Genomic DNA, 21,989 nt, shown 5'->3' with positions numbered 1-21,989 from the left:
AAAATTTTTGGTGGTGCAAGGCAAGGCCAGCTTCTCACACCCCTACCTTTCTATTCTATTGTTACCTGGAAAATTAATAGAAACATTTTTTAAAAAATACTTGCTTCCAAACTGATCACTAATTTAGCTTTCAGTTCTGCTCATCCTGTGTTTCAGGAGAAATGTGTGACTTAAAAAAACCCAAAAACTCTTGAAGGTTTATGCATATAGAAATTACTCTGGCATCTTGTTAACCCCCCCCCAAAGTTGAAAAGCTACTCTCAAGAGAAGCGATGAACTTGTGATGTCTCAGGTTCTAACTGATCAGCACTGCATACAGCCATCTTTTTCTGTAAATTGACAGAACTACACTCCCTTGAGCTCAATACTGTAGATTATACATCTGACAAAAATGTGCCAACAGAAGCCCAACCATAGAGAAGTAACTGAGGAGCAGGTTGCTAGAATTAGTGTTACAGAGAGAAGATTTCAAGAGAGGATAGAAATGTAGCCCAAAGAACTGATGGGTCCCTTAACTAATTAAACATGCCAAAAAAATCAGTTAGGAAAAGAAAATTCAAAATGCAACAGAATTCTAATTAGAGTAAAAAGAAAGATTTTGTTTTTACTAAGGTAAAACCCAAAAGAGAATTGCATTAATTCTGTTCACATCTGAGTGCGTTATGCCTCCTATGAGGAATACGCTTTTCGATGGATAGCGCTAAAAATTGGAGGGAAGAAAAAAGGGACTTGACTGAAGTTAATGGACTTAAGTAGGAGAGGTCACAGGATGCAGATGCGATTAAGACTTCAAAATGTTGTCCTATTAAATGGGACGTCATAGAATCTAATCAGCAAGTTTAAACTAAAAAATATATGCCTGTCAGCTCATTTTTTACTTTTTTTGGCACACCAAGAAAATAAGTGTATTTAACTGTAAAACAGGTATAATAATTTTTGTCACCATGCCAACATTAAATATCAGGATTTATTATCATATTTACAATTTTTATAGCCTTCTAGGTGAATTTATCACATTTGGATTGGATCCAACTTAGTCATGCTCAGAGCAGACCCAACAAAATCAACAGATTTAACTAAATCCATTGATTTCAATGGGCCTACTCTGAACATGACTTGAAGTAGACCCACTGAAATCAATGGACCTGATTTAGTCAAGTCTATTTATTTTGCTAGATATGCTCCGAGTATGACATAGTTGGACAAAACCTTCTGTATCCCATCTTTCTAAAGAAAATTCTTCCCCCCCCCTTTGAACTCTGTAAAGTTGGGTGGACTAAAAGAAAGCCATTTTCCCAAAACACCCAGTGATCTTCATGATTGAGTGGGGATTTGAATCCAGGTATCCCCAGTTGAGCACTGTTTATATCACGCTATTCTGGAATTTAGATTAGGTGATCTTATTTCAAAGGTGGGGGCCATTTTAGCCTAAAGGCTACATCCCTGTGGGGGCAACCTTCTGGGAGCCACATGACAGTGGTGGATGGGGCCAGAGGCAAAAGTGCATGGGGCAAAGGATGTGACTCTTACGCAGTAGACCACATTCCAGCCACAAAAAACTCAAGACGCTTCTATGCACACACTTTCCCTCTCCCTCTCCATTCAGGCAAGTAAGAAGCATTATCACAGTTCAAGAGCTCATTCCAGCCAGACAAAAAGGTTTTAAGGTGAATACAGACATCTGTTACATTTTGTACTGTCCCAAACTGATTCCAGATGGGTGGCTCCCAGCACAGCCCAATCATTGCTCTTCTGCTGTAAGCTACAACTAGTGCACGTGCTGCTATGTTCTACCTACACCAGTGGGCATAACGTACGAAGTGTACCACAGCAGTCATCCATGATAACTAATCCTATTGTTTTTTAAAGTTTTTTAAAAATATTTTTAATAAATATTAACATTGGGTGTTATACCTCTTCTATTTTAAAAAAAAAACTAGATGGGAGTTTTGTGCTAATTAAAAGATCAATTAACTTCTTCCTCAACATCATATGAGATTATAAAATGGCACCAATCATAAGGGTTAACATGGACATATGCTCAAGTGTGATAAATTCACTTTCTCAAGAAGTCACTGCCCGCATGAAAACCACACCCTTTTAATAAAAAAAATATAATAGCACTAAAGCAAGGGTTGCGAGTGTTTGGTCCTCCAGATGTTGCTGAACTACAACACCTATCATCCCTGGCCACTGGCCATGCTTGCTGAGACTGATGGGAGTTGTAGTTTAGAAACACCTCGAGGATCAAATGTTCCCCACTCCTGCACTAAAAGCAACCACCTTACAGAGACTGTGCTACTCTTTCCATTCTTCTGAAAATACTTTTTTCTTCCATGGTCTGAGAAAAGATGAAAAAACTACAGGCAAAGCGAATGAATGAAGCATGTCAATTTCACATTAAAAGCATAGTGTGGAAACACTACTTCCACAGTAACAATCCAAGTTAGATGTGATTTATTCAGTGTAAAAACTTAAAGGCTGGCATCAGGAGAATTTGCAATTTTGCACATTCATTCTCAAAGGCTATAATGTGAGAATTAGTTAGCATGGGTGGGTGTGTCTTTCAAGACAATATCATTGTTCAAACAAAAATCAGATGGCAGAGATTTCTACTCTATGTTACTGCTGGAGCAATGGGCTATTAAACTGGTCTGGCCCTGGGGTTTCATGGAGTTGACTGAATTCCAGAATACTCTGCAGCATTTTCTCCACTGGACTTAAGACAGCTACTTTGCTGAAGACCTTGTTAACTATTGGATTAGGAAGTCAACACCAACTAAAAGCTCCCAAGGGTCATCACCCACCACTTTATTGGCATGTGTCGCAAATTTATAAAGGGCACCAAAGCAAATGAAGTGGGATGTGAGATGATTAGGGTGTAGATGGCATTTGACCTCCAGCAAAGCTGAGAGATCTTGGTACCAAAGGTTTATTAAAGCCTTGGTGGCGGCAAATGATTTTTTTGCCTTGGCTGCCATAATATCTAGAGTATCATCCAAAGCTATTCCTGGTGGTGAGTGAATATGGGCTGCCTCTGACGAGAAACAATGCATCTAATACCTGTTGTCAAGACTTTCCCATCCACGTCACAGAATTCCATAGCTATTGTCATCTCAAATGCAGAATCGGTTTGAGGCTCAGTTTAAGCAAGTAGAGCCCTCAACAATGTAAAGGAAATGCTTGCCTGCTGGGCCTACATCCATTATGACTTGTCAAATGTGGATGGGAGAAACTGAGTTTCCTTGCTGACTAGCGTTATTTATTTCCTCATTTAAGCAGGGTAGTGTGTTAGTAACTCTGCAATTGTTTAGCTCCTGCTTAAAAAAAGGCAAGAAAGGGACGTTTGATTTGGATTTATACACTTCCAACCTTTCCTTTTTGAAAGGTTACTGAGAGTACTTACTCTCCGGCTCTAGGCATGTCTGAATAAAAGTATTTTGAGCCTGCCTTTGTGATTTTTCCCTAAAAACTGGAAAGGGCATGTTTAGTTTTGAGATGCTTCTGTTCTATCTGATCAAGACCAAGTAACTGTCATGTGTTCATAACCCTGAGGCTAGACTACTGTGATGCGCTCTTTGTGGGACTATCCTGAATGACTTCCTGAATGATTCAGATATTTCACTGTAAACTTTGTTTAGATGGGCTCTCATTGCCAAGGTTAAGCATGAGCAGGGCATTTTTATATTCTTTTTACATTCAGTTTTATTCTGTAATGTCTTCTATAAGGACTTGTAATAGGGCAGGGTAGAAATGGAAATGAATCTAAGTTTGGCAGAACTAGTTAAATAGTGTTATATAGGTCTGACTCACCCCAAGAAAAAGATCTTGATGCCTTTCTTTCTAACGTCCAGATTCCTAAAATTTCAGATGAGGAAAGGAATAGGTTGAACCAGCTAGTTACAGTAAGGAAAGTAAGGCAGACCATTAGACAACTTAAAAGAGTAGCAAGACATCAGGCCATAATGGACTTACATCAGAATATTACAAACGGTTTGCTGGGATCTTAGTAGACTCTTTAGCTCATATCTTTCACAGAAGCAGCTGTCTTTGCCTTGGAAAGTGACTAATTACTTTTATATCCAAGAAGGAAATGACTTTAAGGAGTCAGATATCACATATATTAAAAGAGAACTCCAAGTGCTGCTCTTTATGTAACCAAAACAGCATCATCCATAACCATATGGGAGGTTATCAGCAGGCCCAAGGAACTGCAAGATGTAGCATACGTATAAAACTATTTTAGAAAAAAACCTAAGAGGGGAATTCCCCCCCCAAAACCCAACCTAATGAGGAGCTGGCTACAGAATGCTGACTGTTTGAATGGGGGGGGGATGACAGGAAATGGGAGGGAAGTGGAAATGGATTGGAGCACACTGAACAGCAACATTCCATGCAAAAATATTTTTTTTGCAAATTCCACCTGCTCACTTTCTTTTCTTCTAAGTCATTACTATCTACCTTTATTTCCAACTTGGCACAAAGAGAATTTGTTCAAACTTTAATATAACATTGATGGTATGACATAACGTTATATTTAAAAGCCTGCCCTTCTAAATGAAGAGATTGTCCTCTACTTCTGTCTTTTGGATATGCAAAACAAAGAAAGGACAACTTCCCTGCTCCCCAAAGTTCTTGGAAAGTTTGGGTTGGGCTCTATTTTCTCAACAACTAAAAATATGTAATGATAAATCAATTTTGGTGGATGGCAGCTTATCTGAAACCATATTGTTGAAATGTTGTATGTGAAAGAGATGCTAATTTCACCAGTTTTATTGATGCAAATGTTCTGGCTTCTGCAATGATAGGGAGTGAAGTCCAGAGGGAGACAAGAAAAAATAATATTATGCAGATATGGTATCACTGACTAGCCCTGCATACACTCTGAAAGAGGCTAAAACTTAAAAAAAAATTATTCCTCAGGATCAAGATAAAACATTACCTCAGTAAATACTAAGCCAACCCAATGTTTATTTCTCTGGATAAAGTCCCAGTGAATACAGTCAGTCGCATCCTAAGAATCAGGCTGCATAGTTTCTGATTGAAGTGACACAGCTAAACCAACTTGGGACCCACTGGGGAATGTATTCAGAACAAGTCAAACTCATAGTAGACCCACTGAAGCTAAAGTAATTAAGAAGTTAGTTATGACTACTTAAGCCTGTTGATTTCGATGGTCTACTCTGAGCACAAGTTGGTTAGATACTGCCAATTGTCTTGCTAGATATTTGGAAATTCAATTAACAGACCTTCAATTGACTTTTTACAGATCAAAATTATGATATTTTTATTTATTTATTTATTTATTTATTGGATTTCTAGACCGCCCGACTAGCAAAAGCTCTCTGGGCGGTGAACAACAAAAAATACAAATACATCTCATAAAAATTACATGATAATACTACAAAACATATAAATACAAAGATCAAAATTTCATAATAATTTCCTGTATAAAATTTAAGTTAAAAATGCCATAGAGAAGAGGTAGGTCTTAAGCTGGTGCCGAAAAGACAACAGCGTCGGCGCCATACACACCTCATCAGGGAGACTGTTCCAGAGTTCGGGGGCCACCACTGAGAAGGCCCTAGATCTCGTCACCACCCTCCGAGCCTCGAGTCGGGACTCGGAGGAGAGCCTTCGATGTAGAGCGCAGTGTACGGGCAGGTTCGTATCGGGAGAGGCGTTCCAACAGGTATTATATCCCAAAGAGGTGTACTGCTGGTTAGATCTTTAATGTTTTCATCATTTGAAAAATTATTGTCATAAACACAACTGCTTCATACCTTTTTATCTTTTCTTGTTGTTGTTATGTGCCTCCAGGTCGACTACGACTTATGGTGACCCTATGAATCAGTGACCTCCAAGAGCATGTGTCATGAACCACCCTGTTCAGATCTTGTAAGTTCAGGTCTGTGGCTTCCTTTATGGAATCAATCCATCTCTTGTTTGGCCTTCCTCTTTTTCTACTTCCTTCTGTTTTTCCAAGCGTCATTATCTTTTCTAATGAATCATGTCTTCTCATTATGTGTCCAAAGTATGATAACCTCAGTTTCATCATTTTAGCTTCTAGTGATAGTTCTGGTTTAATTTGTTCTAACACCCAATTATTTGTCTTTTTTGCAGTCCATGGTATCCGCAAAGCTCTTCTCCAAACCTCCTCTTTGGATGCACACCTTAACGTGGCGAGGGGGTTTGAGAGTGTTGAAGAAGCTAAGAACAATGCCGTCAGGAGTCTAGACCAAGAGTCTAGACTCCTAGCAGGGGCACCCAAGGCGGAATGGTCAAAGCTGAAACACCAGACTAAGATGCATCCAAACTCAGAGGAAGGCAATGGTAAACCACCTCTGAATATCTCTTACCATGAAAACCCTATGAACAGTGAACAGAGTATCTTTTCTTAAATCCTAACAATATATCACCCAGACAATTCCAGCTATGGAACAACTCAGAAATATAATAAATAAATATTATCGAGGATTTGGAAAAGCTGATCAATGGTTTTATATGGCAACATGAGGAGCCTAGGATCATACCAGAATTTGCAGAATGATACAGAAGACTTGTAGTTTTAAAATATTGCTTTTTATATAATGAAGCCTCTATTTTATAATCAGAACCTCGTACTATCACAACAAAATCTATGTAATCCAGTATCCTATTTCCAAAAATGAACCATTGGATGCCTCTGGGAGGCTTTCAAACATTGCACCAAGGCACCAGCCCTCCATCTGTTTCCAGTGACTAGTATTCCATGGTTCACTGGGTCTGGACTTCTAAGCTTCCATTTAACTATTGTGGTAAATAGCCATTGATAGACCTATGTTTCATGTATTTGTCCTTTTGAAACCTTAGCTAGTACAAAGTAGCCATACCTTATGTTAGTGGATTTTGTAATGTAATTCCATTCTGGCGATATTGCCAGCATGAATCAGGTGTGGTAATTAACACTATTTTGATGGTGGTGAATGGAACTAGTGATATCCCTTTAAAATATTTATCACAAGCAGCCAAAATCAAATATATGCTATAAATACATTTTACAAGTTTAATTTAAAGCTTACAACCTTCCTTCTTTGTGGAGTACTCTTTTAAAGTGCGACCTATAAATACTTTAACAAACAAAGTTAAATAATAAATAGAAACTATTTCTGCTGTGGTACACGTGCTATTGCTTTATCAGATAGTTACTAAAAAGGGTTATCACCTGTTGTTCTTACAATACCTATGGAAATATAATGGGCAGAGCAACAAAGCTGGGGCAGTTCAGAAGGTCAGAAACTTAATACGAGTCACAGTGATTAAGAAAGAATAGTACTGAGGAAAAACATGTCTTGCCATCAATATGTACTTGGCATCTAAAGGTACAGGAAATTGTGAAGTGTATGAATGTGTGTCACAAGACATGTAGGGTGGGAGGATAAGAGATTTTGTCCCTGATAGCAGAACTGGGAGAAGTACATAATATACTGGCAACTCTATGCTCTAACTCTTCCATGAATTTCTTAGTTAGAAATGATATTCTTACTTTAAATAGTCAAATCGTTAAATGCATCCACTAATTAACACTAGTGAATCAACCAATTAGATTGGTTGCAACCTTTGAAGCAGAAAACACAGAACATCAATAGTACAAGGCTTGGGTATATCACACATGCACTTCCTTGTTCACTCAATGAAATCTTAAATAAGAGGTGGGTAACCTGTGACCATCTAGATGTTGCTGGACTACAACTCCTATCATCCCTCTTGGTCATGCTGTTGGGGACTCATGAGTTCCAAGTTCAACAACATCTGGAAGGCCACAGATTAGCATCCTCAAATACTTGTAAAAACTATGTATGTCTGTTAGCTGGTATACAAAACTCCTCCCTGACAGAGAGTAGGTAGTCTCAGGGCCTTTAACCTTACTAAATTTTATCCACTTCCCAAGTATGGGTTGCCTATAAAAATTACTTTCAATACCTAATAAAGAGATAGAAATGCCAAAGTATACCACCCCAAATTCAATGTGATATTGTTCATAGTACGAGATACTGTGAAGTCTTATGTTTAGTTATACATGTTGCTTATATGGAATCAGTATTACTTTAGAGTCTTGCACATTAGATGCAATGGATTCTAACAAATGATGCCCAAGAAGAATATTCCAAAGAGATCTCCAATATTCTAACAATCTGAAATGACTGAAAGCGTTATTAAATATGTACTATTTATATGAACCAAAATAGCTGCTGCTTACAGCATACAAGGGCAACAGAAAATGTTGTATTAGAAAGAAACCCACTAGTGTACTAGTTGCCTTGCAGATAACAGTCTATCTAGTAAGAAAATAAATTCAAATGTTAAATCAACTAACTGTATTATTTCCCACTTATTCCAACTACAATTGAATATGTGTACTAAGGAAACCTCACAATGCCCTTGTTTCTTTGTGAAGGAAGCATGCAACAGACATTCAGTAAGACTATAAGCAGTGCCCTGGCATATCAGGCCAAAGGCCCCTCTAGCCCAACCTTCTGTTCTCAGTGGCCAACCAGAAGCCCATGAGAAGCCCACAAGCAAAACCCAAGCACTACAGCACTCTTCTTCCCACTTGCAATTCCTAGCAACTGGTATTCAGAGTTATACTGTCTCTGATAGTGGATGTATGACAAGACTTAACTGCACTCTGCTGTTAGAAACTGAAACCTTGTATTGTAAGATATGCCTCCAACTATGAATTCTTACAGAGAAGTAAATTCAATTTCCTAATTTCTGAGGGAGCTCTATGTTACTGCAGCAGCATCTCACATTGGAGGTGTGGGGGCAAGCATTGAGCAGAAAAATGCAAGCGTACACTTTTATGCTTTTTGCTAGCCCAGGAATATGGGGGGAAAAGAAAAGAGGCAGCATCTCTTGTATACCAAGCAATATTAGTAGGAAACAAACCAAGGCATGAACCCCTAAGAATTTCTCTTAAGTCCACAGGTTTAAAATAAGAGCTATACAAACACACAATTATACTTTTGGGAACAACCTTCACCTGAATTTCTCCTAGGACATGTTTTGCTCACGAAATATATCACTCATCATGCGGTTATTTACTTATGACTGAGAAGCAATTATTTATATATAACTCCAGGAGAAAATATCTATCAGTTGCAAACGTTGAAATTACATTACTGCCCCCATCTTTTACAAGGAGGAGCTTACACAAAGGAATAGGTCTTTGCTCAGGTGAGCAGAAACCAAAAAATATAGATGTATCCCTGTTTCAGTTCAGTAATTCTCCCATTAACATGAACTGTTGGTTCTCACCTGAAAGGTGATTTTACTGGATGCCAGTCCATCACATGGGTAGCAGTCTGTTATCTGGAGTCCAAGGACAGGAAATTCACTGAAGCTTGCAGCTTGAGGAAGTAGTTAGGCGTTGCTGGCTTGCAGGCCCCAGTTCATTTTTGAACGTCGTCCATCCAGATGTGTTACTGGAAATTCTGTGTTCGGACTTGCAGGAAGGGAAAAAAACTACATCGGCCCCACCACAGGGCACGGAAAAAGACAGTATTGCGGCCAGCGATGTCCTAACATAAGTTGAATGTACATATGCACATGATTTAAAAGTGAAGTGGTTGTGGGGAAGCACAACGGGAAACTACAGTACTAACATAGTCCTACAGTGCTAAGATTTAGGCCTAGGTATCTACTATATACATGCAGAGTTCCAGTCTGCCGCTCTGGCAGATCCACCTTTAAGCTCCTACTGTGGACCATTTATTGTACCGAGAACAGCAGGATCCTTAGAACGAGTTAGTGGCTATGCCCTGATAAACCAAACCGGGCAGGCTGTGATGGACTGGCATCCAGTAAAATCATGTTTCAGGTGAGAACCAACGGTTCATTTTCTCTGGATGCTAGTCCATCACATGGAACATACCAAAGTGGTCCCAAATGGGTGGGTCGAGGCGAGCCTACTAATCCATGGAGACCGCTTGCTGCAGTACCCTTCTCCCGAAGGAGGCCTCAGACGAGGCATAGTGGTCTATCATATAGTGTCTAATGAATGTCGAGGGAGATGACCAATTTGCTGCCCTGCGGATATCTCTCAGGGAGGCGTTGGTAGCGAAGGCCGCCGTGGTAGAGGCTGCTCTAGTGGAACGGGCAGTTATGCCCTGTGGCGGTGTAAGGCCGCTGGCCTCATAAGCCATCTGGATGCAAGTCTCAGCCAACGCGCGAAGGTCAGGGTCAAGGCCTTTTTACCCAAGCACCTGGGGTGTACGGATATAAACATTGCTTCCGTGGTTTGCAGGTCTCTTGTTCTCTCTATGTACGTCCTGAGTGCTCTAGTGACGTCTAGACAGTGCAGCTCCTTCTCCCTCGGGTGTACTGGTCTGAGGCAAAAAAATGGTAAGACCAGCTCCTGCTCCCTATGGAAGCTCATGTTGACCTTTGGGATGAAGGAGGGATCCATCCTAAGGACTACGGAGTCCTCATGAAAAATGGAGAGTTGGTGTGCAATGGAAAGGGCGCCCAGCTCCAAGACGTGCCTGGCCGATGTGACAGGACCTTGTAGGTCAGGAGCAGAAGAGAAATGGTATCTAGTGGCTCAATGGTTGGTCTCTGTAGGGTGTGTAGGACCTTTTGTAGGTCCCATGATGGGAATCGGTGGGTGACGGGAGGCTGTAAGGCCGCCACCCCCTTGAAGAAGCGCCGGACTAGCGGGCTGCTGCCAACTGGCTGACCGGAAATGGATGGGAGGAACACCGAGATGGCTGATGCCTGTCTCCTTAGTGTAGTGACCTTCAGACCTAATTGGAGGCCCCTGTGTAGGAAATCAAGAATCTGTGGAGCACTGGCTCTGGAGTGGCAGATTCCCCTGGAATGGCACCATCTGGCGAAGGCCTTCCAGGTAGCCTGGTAAATCCTTGTTGTAGAAGGTCTACGTGTGGAGAGAATGACATCAATGACTCCTGAAGTAAGGCCTGACCGTTTCAGGGTTCTCCGCTGAAGAGCCACGCCATCAGGCTCAACCATTCTGGATCTGGATGTCAAAGTGGTCCCTGGGACAGGAGCTATCCAGCCTGTGGGGTAGTCTCCATGGCTCTGCCACTGAGAGATTGAGGAATTCTGAGAACCATGGTCTCCGTGGCCACCAGGGGGTGATCAGCACCAGGTGCGCCCTTTCCTCTGTCACCTTCTGCAAGGTGCGACCTAAGAGAGGCCTAGGTGGTAAAGCATAAAGAAGACTCTTTGGCCAACGCTGTGAGAGAGCATCTACCACCTCTGCTACTGGTGACCAGTGACTTGGGAAGACACAGGGCAGCTGGTGGTTCTGTTCTGTCGCGAAGAGATCTATCTCTAGCCGGCCGTATCTCTGCTGTATCATGGCAAATATCTGCAGACGTAAAGCCCATTCCCATGCTGTCGACTGAGCTAGTCTGCCGTGGTGTTGAACTCCCCACTGCATGAGAAGGGTGGTCTCTGTCTGTTGGTTCCTTGAACATGTTCCCCCCTGCCTGACGATGTGCACCCTCATCGTTGAGTTGTCGGTGTAAATCAGGACGTAGGTGAGATGGAGACGCTGTTTGAAGTGAAGGAGGGCGAGATGGGCTGCTCGAAGTTCTAGCCAGTTGATGCTGAGATTTGCTTCCTCCTCTGACCAAGTGCCCTGGGTGTAGCTCGTGTTGCAGTGAGCTCCCCATCCCAGCAGGCTGGCATCCGTAGTAATCGTGGTTCTGGGCAGATCCATGAACGGGGTACCTTCTAGGAGATTGTCCCGCCTTGCCCACCACAGGAAAGACTGCCGGAGCTCCTTGGACAGGGGGATCCGCTAGTGCTGGGACCTTGCAATGTCTGCCTGATGGGGCAGCAGGGCCCACTGCAGGGGTCATGTGTGGTGACAAGCCGAAGGAACTATCTATATGGTGGAGATGAACAGACCTAGGGCCCTGGTGAGGCTCATGATGCCCGCTGTCTTGTTTTGGCACAGGGCATATGCCATCTCCCTGACAGACTGTACTCTTTGTGGAGAGAGATGCATGAGGCTGCACTCTGTGTCTATCATGGCCCCCAGATGTTGCAGCTGTTGGGAAGGGGCTAGGTGACTATTTTTGTAGTTGACCAGGAAGCAGAGATGGTTGAGGAGGCTCAGGGTTAGGTTGACGTGATCCCGCATGTGCTGTAGACTGCCCGTACTAGAAGGTTGTTGAGGTACAGATAGATGTGAATCCCCTGTAGATGGAGGTGTGCCACCACGACAGCCATGATCTTTGTGAATACCCTTGGGGTTGAGGACAGGCCGAAAGGTAGGGCCCTGTACTGGAAGTGGTGTTGTCCAAGCAAGAACCTTAGGAACCTCCTGTGGGAGGGCAGGATTGGAATGTGGAGATATGCTTCCTTCAGATCTATGGAGGGCAGGTAGTCACCCTCCTGGAATGCTTCCCTGATGGAGGCCAGAGATTCCATCTTGAACCTGCGGTACCTTACGGACCTGTTCAGGTGTTTGAGGTCTAGGATTGCTCTCCAGGAGAGATCTCATTTGGGAACAGTAAACAAGACTGAGTAGATGCAGGAGCCACTCTGTGACTGCTTGATCTCCTCTATGGCATGGATGTCTATCAGATGCTACATTGTGGCTGACATGATGAGTCTTCTTGACGGGTCCCTGGGTACCTTGGGTGAAATGAATCTGTAGCGTGGAGGGTGGGAAAATTCTATTGAATACCCCCTGGTGACTGTGTCGAGGACCCAGGTATCCACCTTGATGGCCATCCAGGCGGGGGCGAACAGCAGGAGTCACCCCCCTTTGTTCATGGTGTCATTGATGTTGGCGATGTCCACCCTGCTTGGGAGTGGTGAGCGGGTAGTTTGGTCTGCCCCCCTGGGTTGTGATTTGGCCTGGTAGTGGGGCTTAGTCCATAAGTAGCGTGAGGAGGAATCCCTTCCTCTTGCTGCTTGTCTTCCTGACCAAAAGGACTGGTAGGAGTTGTAGCGGGGCGTATCTGCTCTGGCCACGTCTGACCTCCCGTCTTGCGGTCGCCAGGTAAGGCTTTCTTTTATCCTTGGGTCTACGAGCACCTCCTTCAGTGTCTCAACAACTAAAGGTTTTCTTCCCGCAAATGGTCTGGTAACAAGGTTGGCCTTTACTGTATTGTCTGGATCCCAGTGCTTTAGCCAGATTGTACAGCATGCCATGATGTCGGCAGCCATGGATCTGGCCGTGAATTGAGAGGCATCCAGCGTGGCGTCTGCAATAAAAGGCGCTGTCCTATGAAGCTTTAATACTGTCTTTCTGGTGCGCTCTGGGTCGTGGTCGGAGTTGTCCAATAGCTCATCAGCCAGACCAGGGCGGCCCAAGCAAAAACTGAGGCGGTGTTGGAAGCCCTGAAGGAGATGGCATTAGCCTCGTGAGACCTTCTCAGTGAGGAACTCAAAGCTGCTCCATAAAGTCGGGGTCAATGGAGTACAGCCTGTTGGCCAGTGACCTCCTAGTGCAGGACTGTAAAGGGCCATTCCACTCCACCAGGGCGTTCTTGCAGATCAGCCCTGGCATAGGTGCGGACAGACAGGGTGGTGGACATTCCTGCTCAGCCTCCGCTAGGTCGCCTTTGTCGGTCCCTGGTTTCTCCGCTCCTAAGGCGACCCAAACTCTTTGCAGGAGGGGGACATAGTCTGAAGACTGAAAAAGACACTGTGGAAGGGGACCCAGACTCTGTCTGGCAGGGGGAAGAGTCTGGTTCGCATTTGACTGAGAGACCTGCGCGACCACTGAGCAGGGCTGTTCTGAGCTGTCCTGCTTAGATGCCATGTAGAGTGACTATGAGGAGCTACTCTGCCCACTGTCGCATTTGGCTAGGGAGGAGAGCATGTAGACCTGGGCTGTCGCCTGGCCCACTGTCTCTGCAACGACTCTACTCTGCTCACTGCGATGATTGGTTAAGGAGGAGAGCACTGGGCCGGACAGTAGTTGGGTGGTTGTCCTCTAACAAGGCAACTCCGCTCTGCCCACTGCCGCGATTGGCTAGGGGGGAGGGTGTATAAAACCGGGTTATAGCCTGGTGGCCATCCTCTACTGAGGCTTGCTCTGCCCAGTACTGCGATTGGTATGGGGTGGGAGAATGAATCCTGAAATGCAGCCAGCTAACAGTCCTCTATGGGGACTCCTTTACTGTATGCCCAGTCCAAGTGGAAAAATGGAGAGGGGAGGAAAGGAGGGAGGATAGTGTCAAAGATTATACAAAAAGGTAAAGAGAACTGCACTAATAAAAATAATGATGATAAATAACAATAATAATATTCTTATTTATTTATTTCCTTTTCTTTTTTCCTTGTTTTTTAAAAATATCTTTTATTATTATTTCGGCGAACCAGGAAGGGGTGCTGTGACCCCAGCTCTGCCTGAATATATAGCAAAAGAAAAATCCTGAAAAGAACCAGCTGCCAGACCCAGCAGGTAAAAAGGGAAAAAAGGACGCAATTGCCCCCACTGGGCCTGCTTAGGCAGCAACGGGGGGGGGAGGATTGCAGAGGACCACTGAAGAGCTGATCACCAGTCCACAGCACAGCTGATTGAGTCGCTGCTCTGCCCCAGAACTTGAGAGAGGGCTGCTGAGGACACCAGCAGCAGTAGCTGCAAAGGTGGGAGGTGGGGGCACTGAACAGCTGATTGCTGAGTCGCGATCGTGGCTGTGCTGCGGCCCCAGTGGCACTGCTCCAGCCCCGGAAAACAAGGGTGGCTGGTGGGTTGGCTAGTGGTGGAAGCCGCAAAGGTGGGGCAGTAGCCTCGCAACTGCGTGCAGCAGCTGCAGCCCGCCTGCTGTGGAAAAACACGCGCCCCCTCGGCGTCTGTTAAGAGGCTTAAAGGGCAAAATGGCACCCATTCGCGCCAAAAATAAAGAAGAGAAAAAGAGGAGGGGAAATCTACTGTAAAAATAGGTGGTGGTGGTGAAACAAGATTCCCAGCCCCACCGCCCGAAGACTAGGAAAAAGGACAGAAAACAGGCAAGGTAAGCTGAAACAAAAGGATTTAGAAAGCACTCACGTAGGCAGTAAAATCTAAGACATCTGCCTTGGACCAGGACAGGAAATGAACTGGGGCCTGCAAGTCAGTGACGCCTAACTACTTCCTCAAGCTGCAAATGTCAGTGCATTTTCTGTCTTTGGACTCCAGATGACAGACTACCACCCACGTGATGGACTGGCAACCAGGGAAAATCACTCTTCTGTGTTAGTTAGACAGAACTAGATGAACAAGGTGCCTGTATACAAACTGTTTTAGACATGTTCATAAAGCAACCTTCTGACTTGAAGCTGGGGAACCAAGGTGGAAAAACCGATTGCCTCAAACGCAGCTCAGTTTTGTGTGTAGTAGAAAAACATCACATGGATCAAAAGAACATATTAAAACACATTTAACTAGGTGTGATGGCTGACAGGATTGTGGCTAAGACTATGTGAGAGAAAGAAATAATGTATTATTCAGGTTATCGTCTACTCACCCGTATATTTGACCAGTGTTCTCCCTGTAGATATCTCCCATAGTTTAGCTACAGAGTCCTTTCCACTAGACAGAATATATTTGGAATTCTTGGAGAAAATGGCAGAACAGACTTCAGCCCCATCATGAGCTTTCTCAAAAGTAGTGATACAGCGATTTGAAACGCCATCCCACAATTTGATGCATCCATCTTTGCTGCCCGTTACATACAAGTTAGCACTTGCATTGTAATTAACTGAGCATATGGCATCAGTGTGCTGATCTTGAGGATTGCAAGATACAAAGCACTGGAAAGTATTGACATCATACAGTCGCAGGGTAGGATGCTGGGTACCGACAAGAATGAAGTCTCCAGAAGGATGGAAAGAGATAGAACGCAGCATTTCTGCTTCCTATTTAGTTGGAAAATAGGTGATTAATATTAAAAGGCATATTACAACAATCCATCTAAATACCAAGGTTGTGCTGGCAACAGTGTTGAACACAGACAATCATTGCTATCTAAAAAACAGACAGGACTCAGTCAAAGAGAAATCACACAGCACAATAACAGATTTGCCAAAAACACATATAGAACAGTAAGTGCTCAAGAAAAAGCAGAAGTGCTGTGGCAATTATGGTCCAGAAAAAAGGTTCTGAAGGAAACTGTGCCCAAGCCCCACCTTTTTAAAATCAATATTCGCCACTTTGTACATCCCCAAAGACCATTCTCACCTCCTACAGATTCATGCTCTGAAGCAACTGGCATGACTAGCTAGTGTTAGGTAAGAGAATCTTAAGGGTGTAGTTCTCCGTAAAGAAGTCACAAACCACTAAAGATCTATTGCAGTCTACCCTTGTTCGCTTTTCAAGGTGGGATAGGCACTGCAGCAGTAGATTGAATGATCAGATTTCCATGGTGCTCTATGTTAATTATTTCTTGAGTGACCCAAACAGCTTCAGAGGTGGTGATGATTTTATGTATTTCTTACAATTATTTAAATCTTACTTCTCAGGATACTAATCCTTCCAAAGCAGTCTGCATTTAAAACAACACACACAACAATCACTTTCAACATATAAAAAGCCATAAGACTAAAAGGAACCGGTTTAAGCTGTTCTATCCTCCACCACTCTCTTCTTCTGTTCTCAATTGCTACAGCTGACACTGCTTTTCTGTTAAAAATGCCAGGGAGAACAACAGAGAGGTCAACTTGAAAGCTAGTTTGGCCATTAAACTTAAGACTGAATAGCTATACCCAGAGTATGATTTGTGCTGTTATCATCAGAAGTTAAAAACTGAGCTTTTCCTGAACCCTAGGATGGTCTTAATTCCACAAACCCTTGTACATACCATTCAATAACATAAGCAAGGCTTCCAAAGTCAAGCTTTTCCTGATATCAAGGCCAGTTATATTTGTTATTCCTTATAAAGTTATGATTTAAGTGTCTAACCTGGATGTATTTGAAGGCTCTTTTGGCAGATGGTTTTGAATAGTCAAACAATTTAAGTGTGTAATCCCTTGAACCAGAGGCAAGGATTTGTTCTGTTGGATGGAAAGCTAAGCATGTCACCTCGTCCACGTGATCATAAAGAGTCCTAATAACTGGGTGGTTCTCCATGTTCTGCTGAGCAGTTTCATTCATCATAACCTGAAGAATACATTTTGAAACACAGCAGAATAGGCACAGCCTTTTAGTTATACAAGAAATTACATGAAAATTGTCCAGTGCACATTGATCTGGATGGAGTTACTTTCATGGGGGACAAAGTGCATCTGCATCTTTCCACAACTATTTCTGCAGCACTTTTAAAGTGTGTAACAATCTGTCATACATATCCAAACAACTTTCTGTAGTGGGCCATTAACAACCTATCTTACAATTGAGAAATGAAGCTCAGAGATCAAGACTAGTCCAAACTTTACAAGTTTGTGGCTGTACTAGCATTGGAATCAGTCACTAACTCCCCCTGCAGCCTCCTGTGCCCCACAAAAATTTACCTATTGGGAGGCAGTTGTGAGAGAGGGTAACCAGTAAAAAATGCCCCCCCTCTTCTGCCAATGGGAGCTAGATCTTGGTCTCATCAGTCAATGAAAGAAACCCTTCTATTTGTAGAAGTCCGGATATGATCCCAGCCTATGTGGATTACATAGCAAGTAAAAAGGTAGTTATCTCACATATTCAGAAATACTACTTTTTATCTGGAATGCACTTTGTCATTAAAAATGGACAAACTTCTACTAATTCAATTCTCAAGACATGTTTATCACACCTGTGTTGTTTTCCATTAATAAAAGCAAATTATAAATCCTAACAAATTTTGAAGGCCGGACTAGTATATTTGTATTCTAACCTTGCTTTTTTATGGTTTTATTTGGTAATACCAAACATCAACACAGGTGGCACCACTCAGATTGCATAAGGGACTGTGTTCCAGAGGGTCAATGCCACTACAGGCAATCTGCCAGTCATGGCCCAACCAGCATGGCCTTCTCCAATTATCAAAAGATCAATCAAGCCTGTACAGGGGAAGGTGGTCCACTAAGTATCCTGGTCCTAAGTTATTCAGGGCTTTACATGTCAATTACAGAACACGTACAGGTTTTTAAACACAGGTATATAATCTGTGTTAAGCTAGGTACCACGCTCAGCACTCTAGCTGCTGTGTTCTACCCTATGTACAGGGTTTTTTTTAATCTATTATCAGGATTCATTCTCTGTTTATTGGTCCTTATCCAGCCCAGGACTGCACCCAGGCACCAGTTTAGATCATGCATGGCCTCTCCCCAACTGTTACGGGGCCAGGTGCTATAAGAATATTGCTGGCACCTCACCCCAAATCTCCTAATGACTGCTCCCAACAGTTTCATATAAACAGTAAATAGCACTGGAGACAGAAAAGCATCCTGTAGCACCCTACAGCTGATATGACAGAGTGGCAAGGTACAGTCACCCAATGCAACTATCTGGGAAATCGCCCTGCAAACAGAAGCAGAACCATTTTCCTCTGACAGTTTTAGGGTCATCGTTTCCTTTTACATCATCTCCAGAAGACCCTAAAGCTAATTATTTATGGACTCATTGCTATTTGAGCATTTACCTCAATAGGCATAGCACTCTTTGCTAACATTCTCTCTGTATCAAGTATTTTTATTGAAGCATCAGCTGATCCTGTAGCTATTAACTGTCCATCTCTGCTATACGTAGCTACGCGACATGGTCCTTTGTGCGATGTGACATAACAGGTCTCGTATTCAGAAGCCTCTGGGGACATGGTCTGTACGTCTGCATCAAACTCCAAGTCAATCCCTGTGCCAGGAGCTACTGTATCAGAGCGCCCAATTGCATACTGAACTGCACTATCATCATTTTCCATTCCTGGAAGAAAAGAGATTACAAAAGTGTATTTTCCAAAAGTAAAATAGCCCAAACTTTAAGCAGTTAAGACAACAGTTACTGCAATAGTTCTACTCTGGATATTCTTTTGAAGGGAGAGGGGGGTATCAATATGCTGCTTATCATGTAGCATTTCAAATTTCACTTCGTTATCATGATCACAAGCCGGACTGATTTCCCAATAAATATATAAGCATACAAGTGTATTAAATATGCTGCTTATCGTGTAGCAATCACAGCTCTGCTTTTAGGAAAGGGACTTTCAAGTAATTAATAGCACAATGCTATGCATGTCTAATCAGAAGTATCTTCCATTGAGTTCAGTGGAATGTACTCCACACTATGCAAGTACAGGACCGTAGACTTAATTTATTTATTAAGTCTATATCCAGTCCTTCATTTCAAAGCCCAGGGCACCAAACAGATTAGTAATACAACAATAAAATTAAAAACATCTAAAAACAATCAACAATAAAAACAACTCCAAAACAGAAGCAAACTGGGATAGAGATCATGTGTTCTCTATGTATTCCTTACCTATTGACTTTTATTTATTTATTTATTTATTTATTTATTTATTTCTATACCGCCCAATAGCCGAAGCTCTCTGGGCGGTTTACAGTTTGCTTAACTGAGACACAAATAACTGAGGCTATTTTTTTAATCCTGTACAATCAGCTTATCTAAGAAAACTGATCCTGCTGACCACCAGATATTGGCTTGGTTCAGACATAATGCAGGAGCAAGGCTTGGCATGACATGTGTGAATGCTGGGTTTGCATGCTCCATCCCTTTCCTACCTCATTCCTTCCCACATGTCCTCTTTTGTGCAAACCATCGTTTTATCATTCCATTTAAAGTGGGCAAACAACTTTATACAAACAATAGTTTGTCTGCAAGCCAGAACTTGAAACTACTTGGAATGTGCATGGGTGAATAAAAAGAGAAAAGGGGAGGAGGAATAAGCCTGGTGATGAGCTGCTGTTTTTGCTTACACAGACAGAAGAGAGAAAACATATAATAAAAAACCTCTTTCACTATAACTCAACTGGAAGCATACAGAAGGCTCAGGAAGTCTGTAGAAGTAGGTCAGTTTAATATTACTATACTACTAAGAGCTACTTTTACTCTATATGATGGGCTTAACCGTTCAATAGAAAAGCTCCCTAAAAAACTCTTAATGTGAAACAACTATGCCCCTCTAGTTTAGTTTACTTAATACACACAAGCAGGTGAGGACTGTGAGGCGTCCTTCCCTGGCTCTCCCTGTCAGGTTCCTACCTGCTCGTGGTTACTGCCTGTCTCTAGGCACCACCAGGGACTCCACCAGTCCGGACCGCACTCTGTTATGGTTTACCTATCCCCGCTCTAGCACAGATCTCAACAGATCCCCCTGCTAGGCAACCACCAGTAACGTCCCAATACTAGTATTCCCAGAGACTCTGAATACTGGTATTGTTATTCTCTTCACCGCTGCCACCATTTGTTACAGTTCCCCTTCAGCCTTGGTCATTACCTTACCCTCCCTTCTGGTCTGTGAAACCCCAGCCAAGGATCAGGCCTTTGGTAAACCAAATTAAGTATTTATTACAGATAACAAAGCTAACAAGATTAACAAGATTTCTTCTTAAGGCACATAAGCATATGGTTTTACTCAATACTAATCCGAACTCCACCTCCCTCCTGGCAAACAACTCTCTCAAACCCCACCAAGCAATCCACTCTTTCTCTTCTCTCCCCAGATTCCACAATTCACCACCTCACATTCCCCCAGATTTACCTGTCATCCTTTCATTTATACTGTCAGCCATTTTAAACATTCAGCCAATCATCAAGCATTCTATTGCCCATTCACTCCCCCTCCTCTTTCACTACTTACCATGTATACTCTAAACAACCAGCACTTACCATATATACACGAATATATAGGAACATCACAAGGACCAATTCATCCTCAGTGCACAGTGAAAAATTGAGTTAGCAGGTTAGTGGGGAGTTAAGATGTAGCATGGTTGCAAATTTACCAGACTGATTTAGAAGCTGACCTAATTTTAGTGTCATTGGAAATAAATGTAATGTAAGCCATTGTGTACATGTCTTTGTTGCTTTATATGCTACTCAAAGCAGGTTCATAGGATGTGGTTGTTCATTTTATATTATTCTTTAGTAAAGTTTTTTTGCTCAGGGGCAACTGTGAGGTCTATTTGCTCAGTATCATTTTAGAACACTGTCAAGTGACTATACAGAACTTTCATGACCTAAACATCCACAGACAAAAGACGTATTTTGATTACTGGTGTTCTGACATGCCATCTAAAATAGCGGTCTAGTAGTGTCAACAATATAAAACTAATGGCACATACCTGAACTTAAGCACATCTTAAATTTCTGTTTGGCATTACAACTTACCCAGTTTAATAAGATGCAATAACTGTTCAGAGGGTGCACATACAGATTGTGGCTTTACCTCATTTATCAGCCCATTAGCAATGTTGATATATCCATCATATAGCAACTGACTGATAATCAGTTTGTAAAGTTGTTGCCTGTCTTTCAGGCTTACTTTTGGTCTATACATTCTGAGAAAGGGCTGTCTTCCAGCAGTCTGAAATAATGAGAAAATAGCGACTTACATGTGTAGTAAGAAGGCATTTATGTTTACTTTTTATTTTTAAAATAATTTATATCCTTTCCTCTTTTATAGTAAAATCCTCAAGGTGCCTTACAGCAAAACATTTATTTAAAATGCTGCTAAACAAGAACACAGCAGCAAGAAATCAATAAATAAGCAACCAAGGACAGAAAAATAATTCAGTTGTTTTTGTTATGTGCCTTCAAGTCAATTACGACTTATGGTGACCCTATGAATCAGCGACCTCCAAGAGCATCTGTCATGAACCACCCTGCTCAGATCTTGTAAGTTCAGGTCTGTGGCTTCCTTTATGGAATCAATCCATCTCTTGTTTGGCCTTCCTCTTTTTCTACTCCCTGCTGTTTTTCCCAGCATTATTGTCTTTTCTCATGAATCGTGTCTTCTCATGATGTGTCCAAAGTATGATAACCTCAGTTTCACCATTTCAGCTTCTAGAGACAGTTCTGGTTTAATTTGTTCTAACACTCAATTATTTGTTTTTTTCGC

General features: G+C 42.5%; 1 protein-coding gene across 6 annotated transcripts in view; it reads right to left on the bottom strand.

The window, feature by feature from the left end:
- The window catches only part of LOC133388693 (cleavage stimulation factor subunit 1-like), a 30,163-nt gene that overhangs the window by 5,535 nt on the left and 2,639 nt on the right, over positions 1-21,989 (bottom strand). For 5 of the 6 annotated variants that reach the window (XM_061634788.1, XM_061634787.1, XM_061634785.1 and 2 more), the window contains 5 exons: positions 21,260-21,455; positions 18,555-18,832; positions 16,907-17,104; positions 15,474-15,864; positions 3,814-3,858 (listed from right to left, as the gene is read on the bottom strand). In XM_061634788.1, coding sequence (XP_061490772.1) covers positions 3,814-3,858; positions 15,474-15,864; positions 16,907-17,104; positions 18,555-18,832; positions 21,260-21,455 — 1,108 coding nt within the window. The remainder of the gene's footprint in view (positions 1-3,813; positions 3,859-15,473; positions 15,865-16,906; positions 17,105-18,554; positions 18,833-21,259; positions 21,456-21,989) is intronic. The other variant, XM_061634786.1, reaches the window with a different exon arrangement.

The sequence above is a fragment of the Rhineura floridana genome, chromosome 7 (genome assembly GCF_030035675.1).
Source record: "Rhineura floridana isolate rRhiFlo1 chromosome 7, rRhiFlo1.hap2, whole genome shotgun sequence".
In the NCBI taxonomy this organism is placed as follows: Eukaryota; Metazoa; Chordata; class Lepidosauria; order Squamata; family Rhineuridae; genus Rhineura; species Rhineura floridana.
The sequence above is the reverse complement of the archived record's forward strand: the minus strand, read 5'-3'. Positions and strand labels throughout refer to the sequence as shown.